This window comes from Pogoniulus pusillus, chromosome 22 (genome assembly GCF_015220805.1).
Source record: "Pogoniulus pusillus isolate bPogPus1 chromosome 22, bPogPus1.pri, whole genome shotgun sequence".
Taxonomy (NCBI): Eukaryota; Metazoa; Chordata; class Aves; order Piciformes; family Lybiidae; genus Pogoniulus; species Pogoniulus pusillus.
In genome coordinates, this window is record NC_087285.1 from 4,133,065 (window position 1) to 4,157,712 (window position 24,648).

The 24,648-nt window shown below is 53.0% G+C and overlaps 1 protein-coding gene across 1 annotated transcript in view; it reads left to right on the forward strand.

Moving 5' to 3' along the window:
* Positions 1–23,924, forward strand: part of SHROOM1 (shroom family member 1) — a 59,998-nt gene extending 36,074 nt beyond the window's left edge. Inside the window, exons 2-7 of the mRNA XM_064162243.1 lie at positions 4,152–7,439; positions 9,261–9,319; positions 12,299–12,847; positions 14,459–14,609; positions 18,716–18,988; positions 23,321–23,924. Coding sequence (XP_064018313.1) covers positions 4,257–7,439; positions 9,261–9,319; positions 12,299–12,847; positions 14,459–14,609; positions 18,716–18,988; positions 23,321–23,575 — 4,470 coding nt within the window. The 5' untranslated portion in view covers positions 4,152–4,256 and the 3' untranslated portion in view covers positions 23,576–23,924. The remainder of the gene's footprint in view (positions 1–4,151; positions 7,440–9,260; positions 9,320–12,298; positions 12,848–14,458; positions 14,610–18,715; positions 18,989–23,320) is intronic.
* The last annotated feature ends 724 nt before the right edge of the window (positions 23,925–24,648 follow it).

The window sequence follows — 24,648 nt, forward strand, 5'->3', positions numbered from 1 at the left end:
TGGCCAAATCACAAAGAGGTAGCTTGAAATAATGGGGGAGAAGAGATCTTGGGCACCCCAGAGAGCTCTTGCCTTGACAAACACCAAGCATGGCACAACTGTGTTTTAGGCTCTACACTTAGCTGTCAGAAGTTAGAGCCAAATCCTAGCTGTAAATCATAGGTGGCTCCGAGAGCTGCAGTGGGATGCTGCCAGCACAGCCCAGACAAAGACTTGGCTCACTCTATTAATAGCAGCAGAGCTGCTTGGAGTGTTCCACTGGAACATGAGAAAAATGACAGAGGGATCTGCCTTCCAGTTCCCTTGTGGGGTGTGCTTCCCACAGGATTCAGTCCCAAGCCCACCCAGCTTGGTCAGCTCAGTGAGGGTCTCAGCTGCAGCTTGTCACAGTAGTGCGACAGTCCCAGGCTGCATTTGGTGTCACTGCAACCACCTCTGGTGCTTTTCTTTCCCTTCAGAGAATCAAGCAGGTTGGAAGAGAGCTCCAAGCTCAGCCAGTCCAACCTAGCACCCAGCCCTGGCCAATCAACCAGGCACTAAGTGCCTCATTCAGTCTGTTTTTGAACCCCTCCAGGGACAGCAACTCCAACCTAGCACCCAGCCCTGGCCAATCAACCAGGCACTAAGTGTCTCATCCAGTCTGTTCTTGAACCCCTCCAGGGACAGTGACTCCAACCTAGCACCCAGCCCTGGCCAATCAACCAGACCATGGCACTAAGTGTCCCATCAAGTCTGTTCTTGAACCCCTCCAGGGACAGTGACTCCAACCTAGCACCCAGCCCTGGCCAATCAACCAGACCATGGCACTAAGTGTCCCATCCAGTCTGTTCTTGAACTCCTCCAGGGACAGTGACTCCAACCTAGCACCCAGCCCTGGCCAATCAACCAGACCATGGCACTAAGTGTCCCATCCAGTCTGTTCTTGAACCCCTCCAGGGACAGCAACTCCAACCTAGCACCCAGCCCTGGCCAATCAACCAGGCACTAAGTGTCCCATCCAGTCTGTTCTTGAACCCCTCCAGGGACAGCAACTCCAACCTAGCACCCAGCCCTGGCCAATCAACCAGACCATGGCACTAAGTGTCCCATCCAGTCTGTTCTTGAACCCCTCCAGGGACAGTGACTCCACCACCTCCCTGGGCAGCCCATTCCAAGGTTTTTCCTTTCACCAGATACCTGAGCTTTTAATTTCTTGAGGTTCTTTGTGCTGGAAAGGATGAGGAATGTCCCCATCAGTGCTTCATGTTTCCTTTGTGCCCTTGTTAGCCAGGGATGGACAATCAAAGTTCACAGCTGCATTTGAGATCATCTCTTAAAGGCAGAATTTCTCCAGGCTGTTTCTGACTGGAGTTTCCAAGAGGTCCCAGCAGAAATTCCCACTGCCTGTTGTTCCTCTGCTTTCACTTCCCAGAAACCAGTGAATATCTTCCCTGTGCCCCACCAGTCTCAGTCCTCTTTAAAGATTAAGTTGTGTGGTTTGGCTCAGCCCCAGCTCTTCCCTTGGCTCAAAACAAATGGAACCAGGACTGTCTTTGAAACCAGGCAGCAATGTGAAGCTTTCTGATTAAACAGCACCAGCAGCCCTGGGACCTCTTCCTCTGCCAGCCTTAGGAGGCCCCCACTGCAGGAGTGGAGTAGTGGGAAGACTAAGGTCTGGGAGTTCAACCTGTTGGATGGGATCAGACATGATCCCTTTGAAGGGACCAGACTAAGGTCTGGGAGTTTAACCTGTTGGATGGGATCAGACATGATCCCTTTGAAGGGACCAGACTAAGGTCTGGGAGTTTAACCTGTTGGATGGGATCAGACATGATCCCTTTGAAGGGACCAGACTAAGGTCTGGGAGTTCAACCTGTTGGATGGGATCAGACATGATCCCTTTGAAGGGACCAGACTAAGGTCTGGGGAGTTCAACCTGTTGGATGGGATCAGACATGATCCCTTTGAAGGGACCAGACTAAGGTCTGGGAGTTCAACCTGTTGGATGGGATCAGACATGATCCCTTTGAAGGGACCAGACTAAGGTCTGGGAGTTTAACCTGTTGGATGGGATCAGACATGATCCCTTTGAAGGGACCAGACTAAGGTCTGGGAGTTCAACCTGTTGGAAGGGATCAGACATGATCCCTTTGAAGGGACCAGACTAAGGTCTGGGAGTTCAACCTGTTGGAAGGGATCAGACATGATCCCTTTGAAGGGACCAGACTGAGGTCTGGGAGTTCAACCTGTTGGAAGGGATCAGACATGATCCCTTTGAAGGGACCAGACTAAGGTCTGGGAGTTCAACCTGTTGGAAGGGATCAGACATGATCCCTTTGAAGGGACCAGACTGAGGTCTGGGAGTTCAACCTGTTGGAAGGGATCAGACATGATCCCTTTGAAGGGACCAGACTAAGGTCTGGGAGTTCAACCTGTTGGATGGGATCAGACATGATCCCTTTGAAGGGACCAGACTAAGGTCTGGGAGTTCAACCTGTTGGAAGGGATCAGACATGATCCCTTTGAAGGGACCAGAACAATCTGGTGGGATCTAGGAAGAGTTTGCATCTCCTCAGAAGGTTTTACTTGTCACTGAAGGGTTTCAAGAGTGGTTTGGGTTCAGCAAGAGCATGGCCAGCATGTTGAAGGTGGTTCTCCTTGCCTTCTGCTTCTCCCTAGTGAGGCCACATCTGCAGTAATGGGTCTGGTTCTGGGCTCCCCAGTTCAAGAGGGGCAGAGAACTACTGCAGAGAGTCCAGCAGAAACTACAAAGCTGCTGAGGGGCCTGGAGCATCTCTGTGAGGAAAGGCTGAGAGCTCTGGGGCTGTTGAGCCTGGAGAAGAGCAGCCCCAGAGGGGATCTGGGCAATGCTCAGCAAGAGATGAAGGGTGAGGGAGCAGGAGGCTGGGGCCAGACTCTTGTCAGCAGCATCTGAGCTGAGATTTTCAACCCCTTGGATTTCTTTCTAGGCAGATAGAATCATAGAATGGTCCAGGTTGGAAGGGACCTCAAGGATCATCCAGCTCCAACCCCCTGCCACAGGCAGGGACACCTCCCTCTAGAGTAGGTTGCTCAGGGCCTCATCCAACCTGGCCTTAAACACCTCCAGGGAGGGAGCAGCCACAACCTCCCTGGGCAACCTGTGCCAGTGTCTCACCACCCTCACTGCAAAGAACTTCCTCCTAACATCTAGTCTAAATCTCTCCTCTGCCAGTTCAAACCCATCCCTCCTCATCCTCTCATGACAAGACCTTGTCAATAGTCCCTCCCCAGCCCTCCTGCAGCCCCCTTCAGATCCTGGAAGGCCACTCCAAGGTCTCCTCAAAGCCTTCTCTTCTCCAAGCCCCAACTCTCTCAGCCTGTCCTCAGAGCAGAGCTGCTGCAGCCCTCTGACCATCTTTGTGACCTCCTCTGGACTGGCTCCAACACTTCCATGTCCTGCTTGTGTTGGGGGCTCCAGAACTGCACCCAGGACTGCAGGTGGGGTCTGAGGAGAGCAGAGGCAAGGGGCAGAATCCCCTCCCTTGCCCTGTGCCCACACTGCTCTTGCTGCAGCCCAGCACAGGGTTGTGTCTGGGCTGCACTCACACTGCAGGCTCCTGTTGAGCTTTGCATCAGCCCAGACCCCCAGGTCCTGTTCCTCAGGGCTGCTCTCAGCCATTTCCCACCCAGCCTGGAGCTGTGCTTGGGACTGCACCCACCCAGGGGGGCAGGAGCTTACACTTGGCCTTATTGAACGTCCTGAGGTTGGCCTGGGCACACCTCTGCATCCTGCCCAGGTCCCTCTGGATGGATCCCTGCCCTCTAGCAAGTCACCTGTGCCACACAGCTTGGTGCCATCTGCACACTTGCCGAGGGTGCACTCGACTCCTCAACTCGATTTGCTTGTGGCCCTTGAAGTCTTGCAGTCAGGTTGAGAGGGCACCTTCAAACTGTACTTGCAGTCTTTAAGATCTGAATGAAGATCTAAAGATCTCAAAGCCCTGATTGCTCTGTTTGTGACAGGGAAAAAAACAGAGCATTGCAAGATCCTGATCATTACCAAAGCCAGAGATTTGCTTCTGGCTACTGCAAATCCTGCTTTCAGGTTCTCCTGACCTCCTCAGGTGCCATCAGAATTCTCCCACTGAGCCTTTTTCATCTGATTGGGGTTTTTTTTTGTCTCTTTTAAGGTCCCTCTAGATGCTGTTGGGATGTGCCCATGGAGAAAACTGTGCTTTCCTAACACCTGGGTCATGGACAGTTAATGGGACTTTGGTTTCTGGCCATGCTGCAGCATGGATTCACCTGGGAATGGGATGGACAGGTGGACTCGCAGGCAAGGTGGGAGAAGTGGAGAGCTGATGGAGCCTGCACCTCCTCCTGGAAACGGTACCCACCTCTCACCAGTGAAGCCCATCGGCAGTGCAGACCACCTCCTGCAGCTCTCTGCAAGGGCTGACTCTGCTTACAGCTCCTTCTCAGGCGGATCAAATGCTCCAGAGTGTCCCACCCCATCCTGCTACGGGGAGAGCTGCTGTTTGCCTCCGGAGCAGGGACCGTACATGGACTCGGACTATGTAAGAGGCATTTACCACCTCAGTGCAGCGAACCCTGACCTCAGATGCCAGCACCCACACAAGGCACCGGACCTCAGCATCCATAGCCACCCTCCCAGCATCAGCCTTGCTGGTGGAAGCACTCCTGCCCGAGGGACCTCAAATCAGGGAGCTCTGGGGGTGCCTCCCCCTTCTCCTCCCTCCCGACTCGATAGCTACCAAGTCACCAAGCACCTGGAGAAGTCGAGAGGGAGACGCAGCTCTGGAAGCCACCGGGAGTGCGGCGGGCAGCCAGCTGCCTGCGTGCAGGATGCCCAGCCCGGGGGCAGGGAAGTGCCACGGAGCCCGGGCAGGGGTGCAGAGCAGGATGCGATGGCTGCTAAGGCACAGGCTCTGCAAAGCGAGCACCCTTCTGTCCATGCTACCGGTGAGGAGCTCGTAGCTAAAACTCAGGGGCTGAGGATGGAGGAAAACGGGGAGTGGAGCCTCTGCCAGCATCCTGGGAAGAGAAGCAACCCCCACATCTCCAGCAGGCCTTCCTCCTTCATCTTTCAAGAGTACCTAAGGGCTGACTCCGTGGCCAACGTCCCCAGGATACTTTCTGTTTGCAGTTCAGTCCAGGCTCACAGAACTCCTGAAGAGATGAACGCTCTCAAGCCCTACCGCCCGGTGCACGCCAGCCTCAGCTCTGTTAATGATCCACCAGGGGACAAACCGTGTCCCTGCGCTGTGCCTAAGCCAACCCTCGGGGCAGCAGAGCCCTGCCAGCCCACGGGATCCTCCTGCTGTGCTCAGTGCCCACGCAGAGCTGGCTCGCATGCAGACCTGGATCAAGATGTGTTTGAGGATGCTGGGGACTTAAAGTGCCTCCAGAACGGTCCTCTAGCTCAAAATGCTTCCAGGATGCTGAAGACCTGCACAGGTGGAAATCAGTGCTACGAGCCTTGGGGGGGCACTGGGGGTGATGGCAGGGAAGTGCTCTGGAGTCAGCAAGGCAGGCTGCAGAGGGCATCGCTGCCCTCCGGCTGTGATGCTGTGCAAGTGGAGAGCCCTCGGTGTGAGGAGCTGGATCAGGGCAGGGGGCAATGCTGTGGCAATGCTGGCCAGGTGTCCCTCACCAGACCAAAGGAAGACTGCACACCTCAGCTGCTGCGTGAAGCCAAGGTGGAAAACCAGGCTGATGGCAGCAAGACTCACCCTAGCATGCACCTAGAACCAGAAGAATCTCCTGGTCCTTACCAGAAACACCAACCTGAGGTTCACAAGCAGCTGTTCAGGCAGCTCCAGGAGGACCTTGCTGGAGAACAGATGCACCTAGAACCAGAAGAACCTCCTGGTCCTTACAAGAAATATCAACCTGAGCTTCAGGAGCAGCTGTTCAGGCAGCTCCAGGAGGACCTTGCTGGAGAACAGATGCACCTAGAACCAGAAGAACCTCCTGGTCCTTACCAGAAACACCAACCTGAGGTTCACAAGCAGCTGTTCAGGCAGCTCCAGGAGGACCTTGCTGGAGAACAGATGCACCTAGAACCAGAAGAACCTCCTGGTCCTTACCAGAAACATCAACCTGAGGTTCACAAGCAGCTGTTCAGGCAGCTCCAGGAGGACCTTGCTGGAGAACAGATGCACCTAGAACCAGAAGAACCTCCTGGTCCTTACAAGAAATATCAACCTGAGCTTCAGGAGCAGCTGTTCAGGCAGCTCCAGGAGGACCTTGCTGGAGAACAGATAAGCAGGCAAACAACTCCCATGCTTTACTATCTTTCTGGGGGGAAAGCCACCAATGTCCTGCACCACAAAAAGCTTGCCCAGTGTCAGGAGGACTTGAGGAGCTCACCAAAGGAGTCTCCAGCAGGCAGCTCCTCTGCCTCAGCATGGTGTCTAGAGGTGCAGAGGGAAAGAGATGAGCTGCAAAGGAGCAGCCACCAGCCCCAGTGCAGTGCTGCTGAGCTGCTGGAGACTGAAGATCTCGTTCTGGGGAGTCCTGCTTCATCCACGGAGGAGAGTTTCAAGAATGACTATAGAGAGAAGCTTAAAGTGGCTCAGAAGAAGGTCCTGAGAGAAACCTCCTTCAAAAGAAAAGACTTACAGATGAGTTTGCCTGTCAGACTGAGACAGAAGCCCTCTAAAAGGCCATCAATCGAGCACCTCAGGTCTTTCTCCCTCTCCAGTGCAAGCGAGGATGCCAAAGCTGCTCCTTGTTCCCCTCCTCACCTAGAATCCCTGGAAAGCTTCAGTAGAGATGAAGACATCAGGAGGCCACAAACACGGATAGGGGGAAGGAAAAGGGTGACCAAGGAGCAGAAGAAACTGTGTTACTCTGAGCCTGAGAAGCTGGATCAGCTAGCAGACCAGGACCTGCCGTGGGGTCAGGTGAGGGATGAGATGGCTGAGCAGGACATGGTGGCAGCTAGGAGAGGGACTCTGGAGAACAGGGGGAGGGCACTTTCCAGCTCAGGGGTCTCCAGGATGGAGCTGAAACAAATCCAGCACACTGCACTCATTGAGTACATGGAAAGGAAGATCAACCAAAGGCCAGGCAGCGCCCGGCCCCTCCCCGTGCACAAGCCACAGCCCCTCCAGAAGAGGCTGCCACATCCCAAATGGCCTCCTCCCAAGGCTCCCCATCCAAATGAGAGCAGGAAGGTGCAAACTAATGAGGCTTCCTGCCAAGTTTTCTCTACAGAAGCATCACCTGATGTTTTCCCCTCTCTGCCTCTTGTTGCCCCCCTGAACGTGGCCAGTGGGTGTGATCCCAGTGCTGCTGCTGGTGCAGCCACCTCAGGCCATGAGCCAGCTCCCAGCCAGGCAGGTGGAAGCTGCACCAGCAGATGTTCTTCAGCTGAAAGGCTCCTGCAGGCAGGTGGTCCTGTGGCTGGCAGAGCTCCAGAGAGATCAAAATCGACTCCTCCTTCCGTGCAGGTAAGAGAGAAGTTGGGACTCAGTGATCTTAGAGCACTTTGCCAACTGAAACAATGATGCTGGGGTGCTTGTCTGAGTCCAGCTGTGAGACCATTCACATCAAAAGCTGCTGAACATCACCAGTCAGGAGCTAAGACTTCATTTGGCAGCATGTAGAGGGGAGATGATAGAAAAGGAGGGGAAAGTCCCATCCTCTTCATCCCTAGGATGTGTTCTGTACCTGGTTGAGAGCAAAGTGCCAGCTCTGCTTTGCAGCATGCAGCAGAGAGAGTTTGGGGTGGTGTTTCTGAGAGAAGTGCTACCAACTTTGGCATCTCCTGGATTTAGGATTGGTGTAACAGTTCATGGAGCTTGGGAGTGCTTTGTAAGGGAGTGCTGAAGGTGTTCTCTGCTGTGAGAAGTTGGCAGGGAATTGCATGAGGATGGGAACTGTCTGACAGCTGAGTGAAAGGTCCCTTTAGACTGGGTAGAGGCTTTTGTTGCCATTCAGCAAGGGCAGAGGTGAAGGGAAGGCAGCTGAGGAGGGTCTGTGTCAAGCCACAGGATGTGCAAGTGCTGTAGGCTCTGCCTGAGGGCTGGACAGGACTGAGATCATGAGAGACCCTTCCAGAGCTGCAGAGGTGTGCCTGGGGTCTGGTACTCACCTAGTCCCAGCGTGGTGGGGGTTAGAAGGGACCTCTGGAGGAGCAACCTCCCTGCCAAAGAATCACAGAATCAGTCAGGGTTGGAAGGGACCACAAGGATCATCTGGTACCAACTCCCCTGCCCTCGATCAGGCTGGCCAAGAAGGGCACCCACAGCAGCTTGCCCAGGATCACAATGGCCTGGGAGGGGGCTGGAAGCTCTCCACAGAAGGAGACTCCACAACCTCTGGGCAGCTTGCTCCTGGCCTCCAGCACCCTCACACCAAAGAGTTTTCTCTTTCTGTTCTGTGGGGACCTCCTGGCTTCCAGTTTGTGCCCACTGCCCCTTGTTATGTGGCTGGGCAGCACTGAGAGGAGTCTGGTCCCATGCCTTTGTCCCCCAGCCTGTATCTCTTGCTGAATATTGCTCAGACTCCCTTTGGTGCTGCTCTTCTGCAGGCTCTCAGCCCCAGGCTTCTCAGCCTTTGCTCCTCACAGAGCTGCTCCAGGCCCCTCAGCAGCTTTGCAGCCTCCACTGGACTCTCTCCAGTAGCTCCCTGTCTCTCCACTGGCAGAGGATGTGTGCTGTGTGAGGATGATGCTGTTGGGGTTGCAACAGATGTTGGTGTTAGCTACAGCAGCTTCAGCAAAAGACTGTCCCAGGAAAGGTTGTCACAGAGAGGTTGCTATACAGGACCAATGTTTTTGGCTCCTGAATTTGAAGGACAGTAGCTGTCAGTGTTGTTATCAAGGAGAATAAAGAAGGCAAAAGGAGGAGAAAACAAATCTGATACGCTGCTGAAGTTGTTCACCTCAAGAGGCAGCCAAATTCCTACCAGTGTTGGCTGCTGAATTCAGAGAGTAGAGGATAGATTTTGCTGGCAGCTGCTCTTGGCTGTCTTAAGAAAGTGAAAAAAGAACCCAGATGGATGCAACCCATGAAGAGCACAACAGGAACTCAATTAGCAAAAAGAAACTGATAAACTAAAGCCAAAACCCCAAACCCTGGTGAGCATCCTCAGACCTAAACTAAAGCCAAACCCCCAAACCCTGGTGAGCATCTTCAGACCTAAACTAAAGCCAACCCCCCAAACCCTGGTGAGCATCCTCAGACCTACAGGTGGCTTCTGTTTCTGGAAGTGACTAAGAGGGGAGTCTGTCTCAGCTGGTTGTGCCACTCTTCTGTTTTCCTTTCCAGGACACTTCTGGTCCAGCAGCACCATCTGGGTGTTGTGAGAGCTGTCATGGTGCCCCCAGGTAAGGCTGAGCCCAAGGTAGATCCTGAGTCCAAGCTGTGTGAACTCCAACCTGCCTCTGTGGTGGCAGGGCAATGGTTTGAAACTAGAGCAGGGTAGATTGAGACTGGATATTAGGAAGAAGCTCTTCACAGGCAGGTTGGTGAGGGATTGGATCAGGTTGCCCAGGAAGCTGCAGATGCCCCATGCAAGGAAGTGTTTAGAGCAGGCTGCTCAAAGCCTCATCCAGCCTGGTCTCAGTGAGAGGTTGTCCCATAGAATCAACCAGGTTGGAAGAGACCTCCAAGCTCATCCAGTCCAACCTAGCACCCAGCCCTGGCCAATCAACCAGGCCATGGCACTAAATGGCTCATCCAGGCTTTCTGAACACCTCCAGGGAGGGAGCCTCCCATGGCAGAGGGGTTGGAACTGGATGATTGTTAAGGTCCCTTCCAACTCAAGCCATTCTGTGATGTCCTTGTGCCCTGGGACCCTTCCTTGTCTGCATGGGACTATTCATCTGCTCAGCTACGTGTTTAATTTGGGGGCAGCTTTAAATAAGTCAATAGAGAAGGGCAATGAAGCTGATGAAGGGTCTGGAGAACAGGGGTGGTGAGGAGCAGCTGAGGGGGCTGGGGGTGTTCAGTCTGCAGAAAAGGAGGCTGAGGGGAGACCTCATTGCTCTCTACAGCTCCCTGAAAGCAGGTCAGAGCCAGGTGGGGGTTGGTCTCTCCTCCCAAGGGACAAGCAAGAGGACAAGGGGGAATGGCCTCAGGTTGCACCAGAGGAGGTTTAGGGTGGATGTCAGGAAAGGTTTCTTACAGAAAGAGCAATCAAGCCCTGGAACTGGCTGCCTAGGGAGGTGTTGGAGTCACCATCCCTGGCGGACTGGGTCGCAGGCTGGACTTGGATGACCTTAGCAGTCTTTGCCCACCTTAATGAGTGTGATCAGTGCTGTGTGCAAGGCAGTACCGGAGCTGCTCTGCTGCAGCAGATCTTTGAGCTGACAGCTCCCTCGTCTGAGCTCTGCTGAGAATGCCACCTGCAGCAGCTCTGATTTGCTCAGCCTCCAACACGGTGCTGCCACAGGAGCCTTGGCCCTGGTGTTTGGTTTTTCCTTTAAAGGAACGAGACAAATACTGTGCCCTTTACACCACAGCGAGCAAGAAAGTTCATCTCTTACCACCCTGTCTGTTAGAGCAGCACCAGGGGGGAGAAGCCATCACAGCTGTCCCAACAAAGCAGTGATGCTGACACTTGTGTGATCATAGACTTGCCAGTCCCAGCCAGCTGTGATATTTCCACAGGTAGTGCCCCCTTCCCGTGGTATTTCCACAGAGATGATCCATTTCCCCATGATGTTTCCATGGATCTTATCTGCTTCCATGTTATTTCACAGGTTGCACTGGGTTGGAAGGAACCCTCAAAGGTCATCTTGTCCAACCCCACTGCAGTTAGCTGGGTCACCTCCAACTAGGTCAGGCTGCTTAGGAAGGGACACCAAGCCTGGTATTTCTAAGGATATTATCCTTTCCCCATGGTATTTCTACAGATATTATCCTTTCCCCATGATTTTTCCATGGATATTATCCTTTTCCCATGATATTTCTACAGATACTATAATTTCCCCATGATTTTTCCATGGATATTATCCTTTCCCCACGATACTTCTACACATATTATCCATTTTGCATCATTTTCCCATGGATATTATCCTTTCCCCATGATACCTCTACAGATATTATCCATTTTGCATCATTTTCCCATGGATATTATCCTTTCCCCATGATACTTTTACAGATATTATCCATTTTGCATGATTTTTCCATGGATATTATCCTTTCCCTATAACATCTCTACAGGTATTATCCATTTTGCATCATTTTCCCATGGATATTATCCTTTCCCCATGATACTTTTACAGATATTATCCATTTTGCATCATTTTCCCATGGATATTATCCTTTCCCCATGATACCTCTACAGATATTATCCATTTTGCATCATTTCCCCATGGATATTATCCTTTCCCCATGATACCTCTACAGATATTATCCATTTTGCATCATTTCCCCATGGATATTATCCTTTTCCCATGCTGTTTCTACAGATATTATCCATTTTGCATCATTTCCCCATGGATATTATCCTTTCCCATGATACCTCTACAGATATTATCCATTTTGCATCATTTTCCCATGGATATTATCCTTTTCCCATGACATCTCTACAGATATTATCCATTTTGCATGATTTTTCCATGGATATTATCCTTTCCCCATGATATATCTACAGATATTATGCATTTTGCATCCTTTTCCCATGGATATTATCCTTTCCCCATGATATTTCTACAGATATTATCCTTTTCCCATGGTTTTTCCATGGATATTATCCTTTCCCCATGTTATTTCTACAGATATTATCCTTTCCCCATGATTTTTCCATGGATATTATCCATTTTGCATGATTTTTTCCATGGATGTTATCCTTTCCCCATGATATTTCCATGGATATTATCCTTTCCCCATGATATTTCTGCAGATATTATCCTTTCTCTATGATATTTCCATGGATATTATCCTTTCACCATGATTTTTTCCACAGATATTATCCTTTCACCATGATTTTTTCCATGGCTATTATCCTTTCCCCATGATTTTTCCATGGCTATTATCCTTTCCCCATGATACTTAGAATGATAGAATGGTTTTAGGTTGGAAAGGACCTCAAAGCTCATCCAGTTCCAACCCCTCTGCCATAGGCAGGGACACTTCCCACTAGAACAGGCTCCTCAAGGACTCATCCAACCTGGCCTTGAACACCTCCAGGGAGGTTGTGGAGCACTGAATGTGATCTTTGATCACATTCAGTGCTTCTGTGCTCCACAACCTCCCTGGACAACCTGTGCCAGGGTCTCAGCACCCTCACTGCAGAGAACCCTTTCCTCTCAAATGTATGGAAGTGCCTCAGGTAAAAGGAAATCTCTTCTTTCTTACAGCTTCCATGATCCTGAGAGAGGTGGATGGGAGAACCATGGCTCCAAAGGCAGTGACACAACTGGACTTGGATGCTGTCACCATCTGACTCCTCAAACCTCCATTCCTGCCCCAAGAAGTGGAAGCAAGGATGATGCTGAGGCGGAGGAGGAAGGCAGAAAGAAATCACTGCCTGGCAATGTGTCAAGTAAGAGCCCAGAGCAGCAGCCTGCAGCTCCTCAGGAGCAAGCATCCTACTGCCACACAGCGTTGGCTCACCAAGGAGATAAAGCCACAGACAAAGGTTGGGTTGCAAAGGAAGCTTCCACGCAGAGCAGCCAAGAAGGTCTTCACCCTGAGAGGGAGCCACATCTGCCCAAAGGCAGACTGCAGTCTCCTGAAGAGCAGCGCTACGAGGAGCTTGCCATGGAGATCATTGCCAAGGACAGTTCTCTGGGTGATGTTCTCATGCCTCATCCTGTCAGCAGCACTGCTCTGCACCTGATGGAGGGTCTGTTTCCTGTGAGCATTTCCTTGCTGGGCAGAGCACGCAGGCACCAGCAGGAGCCTGAGTAAGTAGACAGTGGTGATGATCTAGTGGTTGAAACTCCTTTAGTGTGTGAACATTGTGTGTGTGCTTGGAGTAAGGTGGCCAAGAGTTGCACTTGGTGCTTTTGGAGGCCTTTCCCAACCAAAACAATGCCATGATTCTATGACCTGAGTGCATTGTTTGGCTCTTGTGGATAAGAGACCTGGCGGTGATGGTAGAGAGTGGCTGAAGACGAGCCAGCAGTGTGGCCAGTGGCATCCTGGGCTGGCTCAGGAGCAGTGTGGGCAGCAGGACAAGGGAGGTTCTTGTGCCCCTGTGCTCAGCACTGCTCAGGCCACACCTTGAGTGCTGTCTTCAGCTCTGGGATCCTCAATTCAAGAGAGATGTTGAGGTGCTGGAAGGTGTCCAGAGAAGGGCAGCAAGGCTGGGGAGGGGCCTGGAGCACAGCCCTGTGAGGAGAGGCTGAGGGAGCTGGGGGGGTGCAGCCTGCAGCAGAGGAGGCTCAGGGCAGAGCTCATTGCTGTCTGCAGCTGCCTGCAGGGAGGCTGTAGCCAGGTGGGGTTGGGCTCTGCTGCCAGGCAGCCAGCAGCAGAAGAAGGGGACACAGCCTCAAGTTGTGCCAGGGGAGGTCTAGGCTGGATGTTAGGAGGAAGTTCCTGGCAGAGAGAGTGATTGGCATTGGAATGGGCTGCCCAGGGAGGTGGTGGAGTGGCTGTGCCTGGAGGTGTTGAAGCCAAGCCTGGCTGGGGCACTGAGTGCTATGGTCTGGTTGGTTGGGCAGGGCTGGGTGCTAGGTTGGGCTGGCTGAGCTTGGAGCTTTCTGCCAACCTGCTTGATTCTGTGATGAGCAAAAGGTTTTAGCTTTCTGGTTTCCATCTCAAGAACATCAGAGGCTGCTGGGTACATGATGGAAGAAATGTGGCTCAGTCAGACCTCATTAAAAGGGACTGTGGAAAGCAGTGTTCAGCTTTGGGGGTTCTCAATCCAAGAAGGATACTGAAGGGCTTGAGTGGATCCAGAGGAGGGCAAGGAAGGTGGTTAAGGGTCTAGAGAACAGGGCTGGTGAGGAGTAGCTGAGGGGCCTGGGGGTGTTTAGCCTGGAGAAAAGGAGGCTGAGGGGAGACCTCATTGCTCTCTGCAGCTCCCTGAAAGGAGGCTGCCACGATTTGGGTGTTGGTCTCTTGTCCCAAGGCACAAATGTCATGTCAAGAGCAAATGGCCTCAAGTTGCACCAGAGAACATTTAGGTTGTACATGAGGATCAGTTTCTTCCCCCAAAGGGTTGTCAAGCCCTGGAACAGACTGCCCATGGCATTGGGGGAATGCTCATCCCTGAAGGGGTTTCAAAGCCATGGAGATGTGGTCCTGAGGGATGTGGCTCAGCAGAGGACTTGCCAGTGCTGGGCTAATGATTGGACTCAGAGATCATGGAGGTGTTTTCCAGCTTTGGTGATCCATGAAACATGCAGCACCAGGCTGTAAACCTTTTGCTCTGTGTCTTTCTGATGCACTGGAAAGAAACTGCTGCTGTGAGGAGAGAGAGTCTGAAGCCAAGGTGGATGAATAAAGGCATCAACACAGTGTTTGAGAGGAGAACTCTGTTTGCCACAGGTGTTTATATTCTGTTCCCACAGCAGGAAAGGCCACGGAGATTCAACAGAAGAATGTTCTGAGGCTGAAGGCAACACCAAGCAAAGGAGCCAAGAGTCTACCCCGAAGGGAAGCCAAGGCCTGACTGGGAGGAGAGGCAGCACAAACGACCTGGATGACATCACATCTAAGAAAGTAGGTAGCTGCCCCTCTGAAGAAGTGCTTCCTCACCATGACAAAGCAGCTGCTAGGTTAGGGACGTGGCATACAGGGAGAACTTAGGTTATGGCTGAACCTGATCCTAAGGTCTCTCCAACCAGGTCATTCTGTGATGGTATGCTACACAGAATCACAGGATGATTGACAGAGGTTGGAAAGGACTTCTGAAGACCAAGAGCAAGCCTCCTGCCAGGGCAGGATCAGCTAAAGTAGATCACCCTGGGGAAGCATCCATCCAAGTTGTGCTGGGGAAAGTATAGGCTGGATGTTAGGAGGGAGTTCTTCACAGAGAGAGTGATTGACATTGGAATGGGCTGCCCAGGGAGGTGGTGGAGTCACCAACCCTGGAGGTCTCCAAGAAAAGACTGGATGAGGCACTTAGTGCCATGGTTTAGTTGACTGGATGGGGCTGGGGGATAGGTTGGACTGGATGATCTTGGAGGTCTCTTCCAACCTGCTTGATTCTATGAAATGACCAAAGCCATCACCAGCAGCCTTCAGCTAACTGCATCCAACTGCATCTGCTTGGACACCTTTCTGTGGTTATTTCTATTCATGACTTCTATCCCAAGAACCACATTTCACAGGTAGCTTGGAACCCATTTTTTGCCAGCAGCTGAAGTCCTGGCAGGATGGGATATTGGCCACAAGTGGTGATATTCATATCCTCTGTGGTACCTGACCACAGCAGCCTTGAATTGCCATAGGTGGCTTGGATGTAGCTGGGCTGCAGCAGAAGCCTTGCAGCAAGGGAGGGCAAAGAAACAGAGGGAGCTTGGATGTAGCTGGGCTGCAGCAGATGCCTTGCAGCTAGGGAGGGCAAAGAAACAGAGGTGGCTTGGATGTAGCTGGGCTGCAGCAGATGCCTTGCAGCTAGGGAGGGCAAAGAAACAGAGGTGGCTTGGATGTAGCTGGGCTGCAGTAGAAGCCTTGCAGCTAGGGAGGGCAAAGAAACAGAGGTGGCTTGGATGTAGCTGGGCTGCAGCAGAGGCCTTGCAGCTAGGGAGGGCAAAGAAACAGAGGGAGCTTGGATGTAGCTGGGCTGCAGTAGAAGCCTTGCAGCTAGGGAGGGCAAAGAAACAGAGGTGGCTTGGATGTAGCTGGGCTGCAGCAGAGGCCTTGCAGCTAGGGAGGGCAAAGAAACAGAGGTGGCTTGGATGTAGCTGGGCTGCAGCAGAAGCCTTGCAGCAAGGGAGGGCAAAGAAACAGAGGGAGCTTGGATGTAGCTGGGCTGCAGCAGATGCCTTGCAGCTAGGGAGGGCAAAGAAACAGAGGTGGCTTGGATGTAGCTGGGCTGCAGCAGATGCCTTGCAGCTAGGGAGGGCAAAGAAACAGAGGTGGCTTGGATGTAGCTGGGCTGCAGTAGAAGCCTTGCAGCTAGGGAGGGCAAAGAAACAGAGGTGGCTTGGATGTAGCTGGGCTGCAGCAGAGGCCTTGCAGCTAGGGAGGGCAAAGAAACAGAGGTGGCTTGGATGTAGCTGGGCTGCAGCAGATGCCTTGCAGCTAGGGAGGGCAAAGAAACAGAGGTGGCTTGGATGTAGCTGGGCTGCAGTAGAAGTCTTGCAGCTAGGGAGGGCAAAGAAACAGAGGGAGCTTGGATGTAGCTGGGCTGCAGCAGAAGTCTTGCAGCTAGGGAGGGCAAAGAAACAGAGGGAGCTTGGATGTAGCTGGGCTGCAGCAGAAGTCTTGCAGCTAGGGAGGGCAAAGAAACAGAGGTGGCTTGGATGTAGCTGGGCTGCAGCAGATGCCTTGCAGCTAGGGAGGGCAAAGAAACAGAGGTGGCTTGGATGTAGCTGGGCTGCAGTAGAAGCCTTGCAGCTAGGGAGGGCAAAGAAACAGAGGTGGCTTGGATGTAGCTGGGCTGCAGTAGAAGCCTTGCAGCTAGGGAGGGCAAAGAAACAGAGGTGGCTTGGATGTAGCTGGGCTGCAGCAGAAGCCTTGCAGCTAGGGAGGGCAAAGAAACAGAGGTGGCTTGTCCAAGTCTTGCATCTAGCTTTGAAAACTGAGCTATTTGGGTTTTTTCTCTGCAGCTAGCTGTCCCTGCTTCGTCTCAGGTAATGACAACCTGCCCTCCTGAAGCTCCTCCTGCTGGCCAGATTTGGACTGGGCATTAGGACCAGCTAGGTTTGAATTGCCCATCAAGAAGAATTTCTTCCCCATGAGGGTTGTGAGGCCTTGGAACAGGTTGCCCAGAGATGCAGTGTTCAATGCCAGGTTGGATGAGGCCCTGAGCAAGCTGATTTAGCAGGAGGTGTCCCTGCCCATGGCAGAGGGTTGGAACCAGATGATCAATTCCAGCCCAGCCTATGACTCTGTGAGCACGCAGTGATGCTACTCATGACCACACATTTGAGCACATGTTCATGATCTAACTGCTGCTCCTGTTCACAGTGGCACTGAAACCAATGGGGTCCTTCTCCTGCTCTGCTCCAGGGGCCTTTTTCCATACCAAACCATCCTCCACTTGCTTCACCACCCAGGCTCTGTCACTTCAGGAATTGCCCATGGGGCTGATATCCTTTTGAGAGTGTTAGAACTGCAGCCCCAGTCAGCTCTTGCAAAGCTTGATAAGAGAGCTCTAACTTCACCAGCCTTGGAGCACAACCATGTGTAATCACCTTGTAATCTTTATTGCAGTTCACTCCTGGCTGCTTGCAAGCTCTCTGAGCTGGGGATTATATCACCAGTTAAGGTGATTAGCAGTTATTTGCTTCTCAGAGTTTTAAGTAGAGCTTAGAAAACCTTTCTTTCTTTTCCTCCCTCCCTCTCTCCTTCCCTCCCTCTCTCCTTCCCTCCCTCTCTCCTTCCCTCCCTCTCTCCTTCCCTCCCTCTCTCCTCCCCTCCCTCTCTCCTCCCCTCCCTCTCTCCTCCCCTCCCTCTCTCCTCCCCTCCCTCTCTCCTCCCCTCCCTCTCTCCTCCCCTCCCTCTCTCCTCCCCTCCCTCTCTCCTCCCCTCCCTCTCTCCTCCCCTCCCTCTCTCCTCCCCTCCCTCTCTCCTCCCCTCCCTCTCTCCTCCCCTCCCTCTCTCCTCCCCTCCCTCTCTCCTCCCCTCCCTCTCTCCTCCCCTCCCTCTCTCCTCCCCTCCCTCCCTCCTTCCTTTTTTTTCTCTCCTGGAATCACAGAATTGTCAGGGCTGGAAGGGACCTCGAGGATCATCTAGTTCCAACTCCCTTGCCATAGGCACGGACACTTTCCACTAGATCAGGCTACCCAGAGCCACATCCAGCCTGGCCTTTAAAACACCCAAGGATTGGGGCTTCTACCAACTCCCTTTTACAGAGCTTTAAATGATTTGAAACCCCCAAAATTTGGCAAAGAGGACCTGAAGAAAATCCACCCTCTAGAAATGTTCCTTTTGAGAGCTGCCTGGCAAGAAAGGGCTCTGGGGGGTGTAACAGGCAGGCAGCTGAGTACGAGCCAGCAGTGTGCCCAGGTGGCCAAGAAGGCCAAAGGCATCCTGGCTTGGATTGAAAATGCTGTAGCCAGCAGGAGCAGGGAGGTGATTGTCCCCTTGGACTCAGCTTTGGTGAGTGCTGTGTTCAGTTTGGGGCACTGCAATACAAGAGAGATGTGGAGGTGCTGGAGTGGGTCCAGAGGAGAGCAATGAATTTGGGCAAGGGTCTGGAGAATAAATCTTATGAGGAGCAATTGAGAGAGCTGAGGATGGTTGGTGTGAAAAAGAGGAGGCTGAGGGCAGACCTCATTGCTGTCTACAGCTACCTGAAGGTGGAGAGGCTGCTGCTGGGCTCTGCTCACAGGGAACTGGAGACAGAACAAGGGGGAAAGGCCTCAAGCTGAGGCTGGGGAGGTTTAGATTGGACATCAGGAAAAAGTTTTTCATGGAGAGAGTGGTCAGGGACTGGAGTGAGCTGCCCAGGGAGGTGGTGGAGTCACCCAGGCTGGGTGTGTTAAGGGTGGTTTGGATGTGGTGCTTGGGGCTATGGTTTAAGGTGAATCTTGTAGAGCAGGGTTCTAGGTTGGGCTCAGTGCTCCTGAGAGGCTTTTCCACCCTGCAGGGTGCTGTGATTTGGTGATTTTGGGCAGTAACAGCTTTCTGTGGGTTCCCTTCTTTTGCCTTTGCAGCGGGAACTCATCTCCTGCCTGCAGTCAAAGCTGCAGAGGCTGTGGGAGGAAAGGGAGCTGGTCCTCGCCGACGCCCAGCAGTGCTCCAAGCAAGGCGAGGAGCTGGAGGCGCTGGTGAGGGAGCTCTGCAAGCCCAACGAGTTCGAGCGCTACATGATGTTCATCGGGGACCTGGAGAAGGTGGTGAGCCTCCTGCTCTGCTTGTCCACCCGCCTGGCCCGGGTCCAGAACGCCATCAGCAGGGTCGATGGCAGCACGGATGCAGAGGAGAAGGTGAGCCATCAGCCGGCGGGGCGCTTGGTTTGCTTTGGTCACCTCTTTCCAGGTGGGGTCAGCCTCACCTCGCTTGTCTGACAGCTCTGAAGGAGGAGAGGTGTGAATTAGACCTGAATCCCAGCCAGCAGGTGTCTGGTGTCACACAGTGGGTTGTGCTGCTGTGGCCAAAGCAGATTGGACTCTGAGGGAGCTGGGATTGGTTAGCCTGGAGAAGAGGAGGCTCAGGGGTGACCTTATTGCTGTCTGCAACTACCTGAGGGGAGGTTGTGGCCAGGAGGAGGTTGCTCTCTTCTCTCAGGTGGCCAGCACCAGAACAAGAGGACACAGCCTCAGGCTGTTCCAGGGGAGATTTAGGCTGGAGGTGAGGAGAAAGTTCTTCCCTGAGAGAGTCATTGGACACTGGAATGGGCTGCCCGGGGAGGTGGTGGAGTCGCCGTCCCTGGAGCTGTTCAAGGCAGGACTGGACGTGGCACTTGGTGCCATGGTCTGGCCTTGAGCTCTGTGGTAAAGGGTTGGACTTGATGATCTGTGAGGTCTCTTCCAACCCTGATGATACTGTGATACTGTGACTCCAGGGAGACCTTCTGGTGGCCTTCCAGTGCGCAAAGAGGCTGATCAGAAATCTGGGGACAGGCTTCTGAGCAGGGACTGTTGTGACAGGACAGGGGGTGATGGTGTGAACAGTAAGAAGGAGATTCAGAATGGAGCAAAGGAAGACATTGATAGTGGAGATGGTGAGACTCTGGCCCAGGTTGCCCAGACAGGTGGGAGATGCCCCATTGAATCAATAAGTTGGAGGAGACCTCCAAGCTCATCCAGTCCAACCTAGCACCCAGCTCCCTGGAGGTGTTGAAGCCAAGCCTGCACGAGGCACTTAGTGCCATGGTCTGGTTGATTGGACAGGGCTGGGTGCTAGGTTGGACTGGATGAGCTTGGAGGTCTCTTCCAACCTGGCTGATTCTATGAACTAGACCATGGCACTAACTGCCTCATCCAATCTTTATTTGGACACTTCACATCCCTGGAAGCATTCCAAGTCAGGTTGAGACTGAGCTCTGAGCAACCTGCTCCAGTTGAAGATGGCCCTGGAGACTGCAAGGGTTGGGCTAGATGAGCTTTAAAGGACCCTTCCCACCAAACCATTCTGCAATTCCATGATCCCTTGGCTCTGGTGAAGACCATGGGTTCAGTGCTAGACAGCAAAAGTTCAGATGGAGCTCTGTAGCTGAGTGTTGATGTGGCAGCAGCAGAGCCTTGAGAGGGTCCAAGCCAGGAAGATGGTCTCTGGACCCTTTGGCTACTCACAGAATTGTTTTGGTTGGAGAAGACCTCTAAGATCTTCGAGTCCAACCATCAAACACAACCCCACCATGGCCATTAAACCATGTCCCCAAGTGCCATGACCACATGGTTCCTGAACACCTCCAGAGATGAGGACTCCACCACCTCCCTGGGCAGCCTGTGCCTGAACACCTCTAGGGATGGGGATTCCACCACCTCCCTGGGCAGCCTGTGCCTGAACACCTCTAGAGATGGGAACTCCACCACCTCCCTGGGCAGCCTGTGCCTGAACACCTCTAGGGATGGGAACTCCACTACCTCCCTGGGCAGCCTGTGCCTGAGCACCCCTAGGGATGGGGATTCCACCACCTCTCTGGGCAGCCTGTGCCTGAGCACCCCTAGGGATGGGGATTCCACCACCTCTCTGGGCAGCCTGTGCCTGAACACCTCTAGGGATGGGAACTCCACCACCTCCCTGGGCAGCCTGTGCCAATCCCTGGCCACTCTTGCACCAAAGAAATTGTTCCTCATCTCCAATCTAAACCTCCCTTGGTTTAGGCCAATTCTTCTCATCCTATCACCTGATACAGAGAAGAGCCCAACCTCCAGCTGACTGCAGCCTCCTTTTGGGGAGGTGTAAAGAGCAGTGAGGTCTCCCTTCAGCCTCCTCTTCTCCAGACTTAAACACCTCCAGTTCCCTCAGCTGCTCCTCACCACCCCTGTTCTCCAGACCCTTCATCAGCTTCATTGCCCTTCTCCAAACCTGCTCCAGCCTCTCAATGTCTCTTTTAGACTGAAGAGCTCAAGTGGAGCAGCTCAAGAAATCTCTGCCTCAAGAGGACTTTTTGGGCTGTGGGTTGTTTTTTTTTCCCCCACTGCTAATTTGAGTGCAGTAATTAACTGCCTTTGAAATCATACCCCCTTAGTGGGCTTGTGTTAGCTCCAGTGAGCAGGAAGGTGATGTGGCCTCAACCTGAGATCAAATTCCCTGTGCAGTTTAACTCAACCAGGCAGTTTTGCTGGGAAATTAGGAACTGCCTCATGTCACCCAGGGATCTTCTCAAGTCAGCTAAAATCCTTCTATGTCTTTCTGCTAAGGAAAGCAAGCTAAAATGTTATCCTCAGAGTGAGGATTTCACAGGCTCACAGGATGTTAGGGGTTGGAAGGGACCCAAGGAGATCATCCAGTCCAACTCCCCCCTGCCAGAGCACACAGATCACAGAGGAACACATCCAGACAGGCCTTGAAAGGCTCCAGAGAAGGAGACCCCACAGCCTCTCTGGGAAGCCTATTTCCTGCTGCCCTTGCTGCTTTTAGGTGTGCTGTTATCAAGGTGCCTGCTGATTATCTCTCATTTGGAAGCCAGGAAAGCAGAAAATTAGGGGAAATGGGCTATCTTTTCTGGAGCTGTGCTGTTGCAGACCTGTAGCTCTCAATGTTTGTCATGGCTCACATGCAGGAAGGATGCCAAGAGAGTCCTGCCACGTAGTGTGATATGGAGAAGCAGGATTTACCTGCTCCAAAATGTCTCATTGAATGGAGATGGATAAAAGTTATCAGATTAAGTCTATTGATTTTTCCACCCCCATGGAGAGCAGCACAGGATAAGGGAGCCTGGGTGGAATTTATTGGGTGTCTTTACTTTGCAAACCACAAGAATGAGTAATTCAATGGAGAGAAATCTCATGTGGAGCACAGAGCCTACAGGAGGAAGTCTTTCAGCTAAATGGCCTGTGGCTTCCAAATGAAGATGCAGAGTCTGCCAGGAGTGATGAGTTCATAGATACACAGAATGGTTTGGGATGGAAGGGACCTCAAAGATCATCCTGTTCCAACCCCCCTGCCATGGGCAGGGACACCTTCCTTTAGACCAGGCTGCTGAAAGCCTCATCCAACCTGACCTTGGACACCTCCAGGGAGAGGCCATCCATGGGCAACCTGTTCCAGAGTCTCACCACCTTCACTGGAAAGAATTTCCTCCTAATCTCCAGTCTCAATCTCCCCTTTTTCACCTGTAAGCCATTGCCCCCCATCCTGTCACTACAAACCCTTGTAAAAAGTTCCTCTCTAGGTTTCTGGTAGCCCTTTCCAGGTGCTGGCAGGCTGATCTAAGGTCTCCCCTGAGCCTTCTCTTCTCCAGGCTAAACATCCCCAACTCTCTCAGCCTGTCCTCAGAGGAGAGGTTCTCCAGCCCTCTGATCATCTTTGTGGCCCTGGAGGCCACAAGAGTTCTACATCCCTCTTGTGTTGAGGGCACCAGACCTGGAGACAGTGCTCCAGGTGGGGTCTCACAAGAGCAGAACAGAGGTGGAGAATCCCTTCCCTCATCCTGTTGGTCACAGAATGTCAAGGGTTGGAAGGGACCTCCAAAGCTCATCCAGTCCAACCCCCTGCCAGAGCAGGTCACACAGGAACACATCCAGGTGGGTTTTGAATATCTCCAGAGAGGAAGACTCCACAACCCCCCTGGGCAGCCGGTTCCAGTGCTCTGTCAGCCTTACAGGGAAAAAAATCCTTCTCCTGTTTCCATGGATCTTCCTATGCCTCAGCTTCCACCACTGCTCCTTGTGCTGGCATTGGGCATCACCCAGCAGAGCCTGGCTCCAGCCTCCTGCCACTCACCTGCACATCTTTATAACCACTGATGAGTCACCTCTCAGTCTCCTCTGCTCCAAGCCCCAGCTCCCTCAGGCTCTCCTCATAACAGAGCTGTTATGCTTCAGCTTCCTATGCTTCAGCTTCCACCATTGCTCCTTGTGCTGGCATTGGGCATCACCCAGCAAGGCCTGGCTCCAGCCTCCTGGCACTCACCTGCACATCTTTATAACCACTGATGAGGTCACCTCTCAGTCTCCTCTGCTCCAAGCCCCATCTCCCTCAGGCTCTCCTCAAAACAGAGCTGTTCCATTCCCTTTCAGCATCTTTGTGGCTCTGCACTGGACTCTCTCAAGCAGTTCTGTGTCCTTCTTGACCCGGGGGGCCCAGAACTGCTCTGGATGCAGCCCTGTTCTCACAGTGATGCTTGCTTTGCTCCTTCCCCCCCTCAGCAATCACTCAGCGAGCGGCACAAGCTCTTGTCCAGGCAGCGGGAAGATGCCAAAGACCTGAAGGAGAACCTGGACCGCAGGGAGAGAGTGGTCGCCGGCATCCTGGCCAAGTACCTGACAGATCAGCAGCTGCAGGACTACCGCTGCTTTGTGCAGGTCAAGACCTCCTTGCTGATCGAGCAGAAGGACCTGGAGGAGCAGATTAAGTTCTTTGAGGAACAGTTAGAACACCTGGAGCAAAGCATCCCCCTCTGACAGCCACCGATGTTGTCTCCGTCCTTGTACACAGCCTCGGTCGTGACTCGCCCTCGGAAACCCACAGGTGCTCGCTGCCTGTGCTGAATTCCTGCAAGCCTGGGCACGGTCTGGTGAATTCCTGCCACCCTTAGAGTGCCACAGGTGCTTGGGTGCTCTAAGCACACCTTGGACAAGCCTTGCCCTTTGGATGGGCCAACCAAGCAGCATCCCGCAGCACGCAGCCGTTTGCCATAGACTGCTCCAGGATGTGTTGCTCCTATAGACTCGGTGCCTGCTTCCCCATCTGGTTGTCTGTCCATCTGTTTCCAGATTGACACAATCTCAATAAAAGGAGGACAGAAATATTTTCCTCTCATGGGTGGGCTGAGTGTCTGAGATGCAGAATGCTGTGGGTGTTCAAGTGTGAGTTGGAGGTTGCAGGAAGCCGTGGGGAATGTTAGGGATGGCTTTGGTGAAGCTCTTTGTTTCTCCTGTTTATGTGTAGGGCAGCAAAGAGACTCTGGAAGGGAAGAAAAGAATTATTTCCTTTCTTTCTTGGCAGGTGTCATAGAATCATAGAATCAACCAGATTGGAAGAGAGCTCCAGGCTCATCCAGCCCAACCTAGCACCCAGCCCTGTCCAGTCAACCAGACTATGGCACTAAGTGCCCCAGCCAGCCTTGGCTTCAACACCTCCAGGCACAGAGACTCCACCACCTCCCTGGGCAGCCCATTCCAGTGCCAATCACTCTCTCTGACAACAACTTCCTCCTAACATCCAGCCTGGACCTCCCCTGGCACAGCTTGAGGCTGTGTCCCCTTCTTCTGTTTCTGGCTGCCTGGCAGCAGAGCCCAACCTCACCTGGCTACAGCCTCCCTGCAGGCAGTTGCAGGCAGCAATGAGCTCTGCCCTGAGCCTCCTCTGCTGCAGGCTGCACCCCCCCCAGCTCCTTCAGCCTCTCCTCACAGGGCTGTGCTCCAGGCCCCTCCCCAGCCTTGCTGCCCTTCTCCGGACACCTCCTAGCATCTCACCATCTCTCTTCAATTAAGGAGCCCAGAGCTGGACACAGCACTCAAGGTATGGCCTGAGC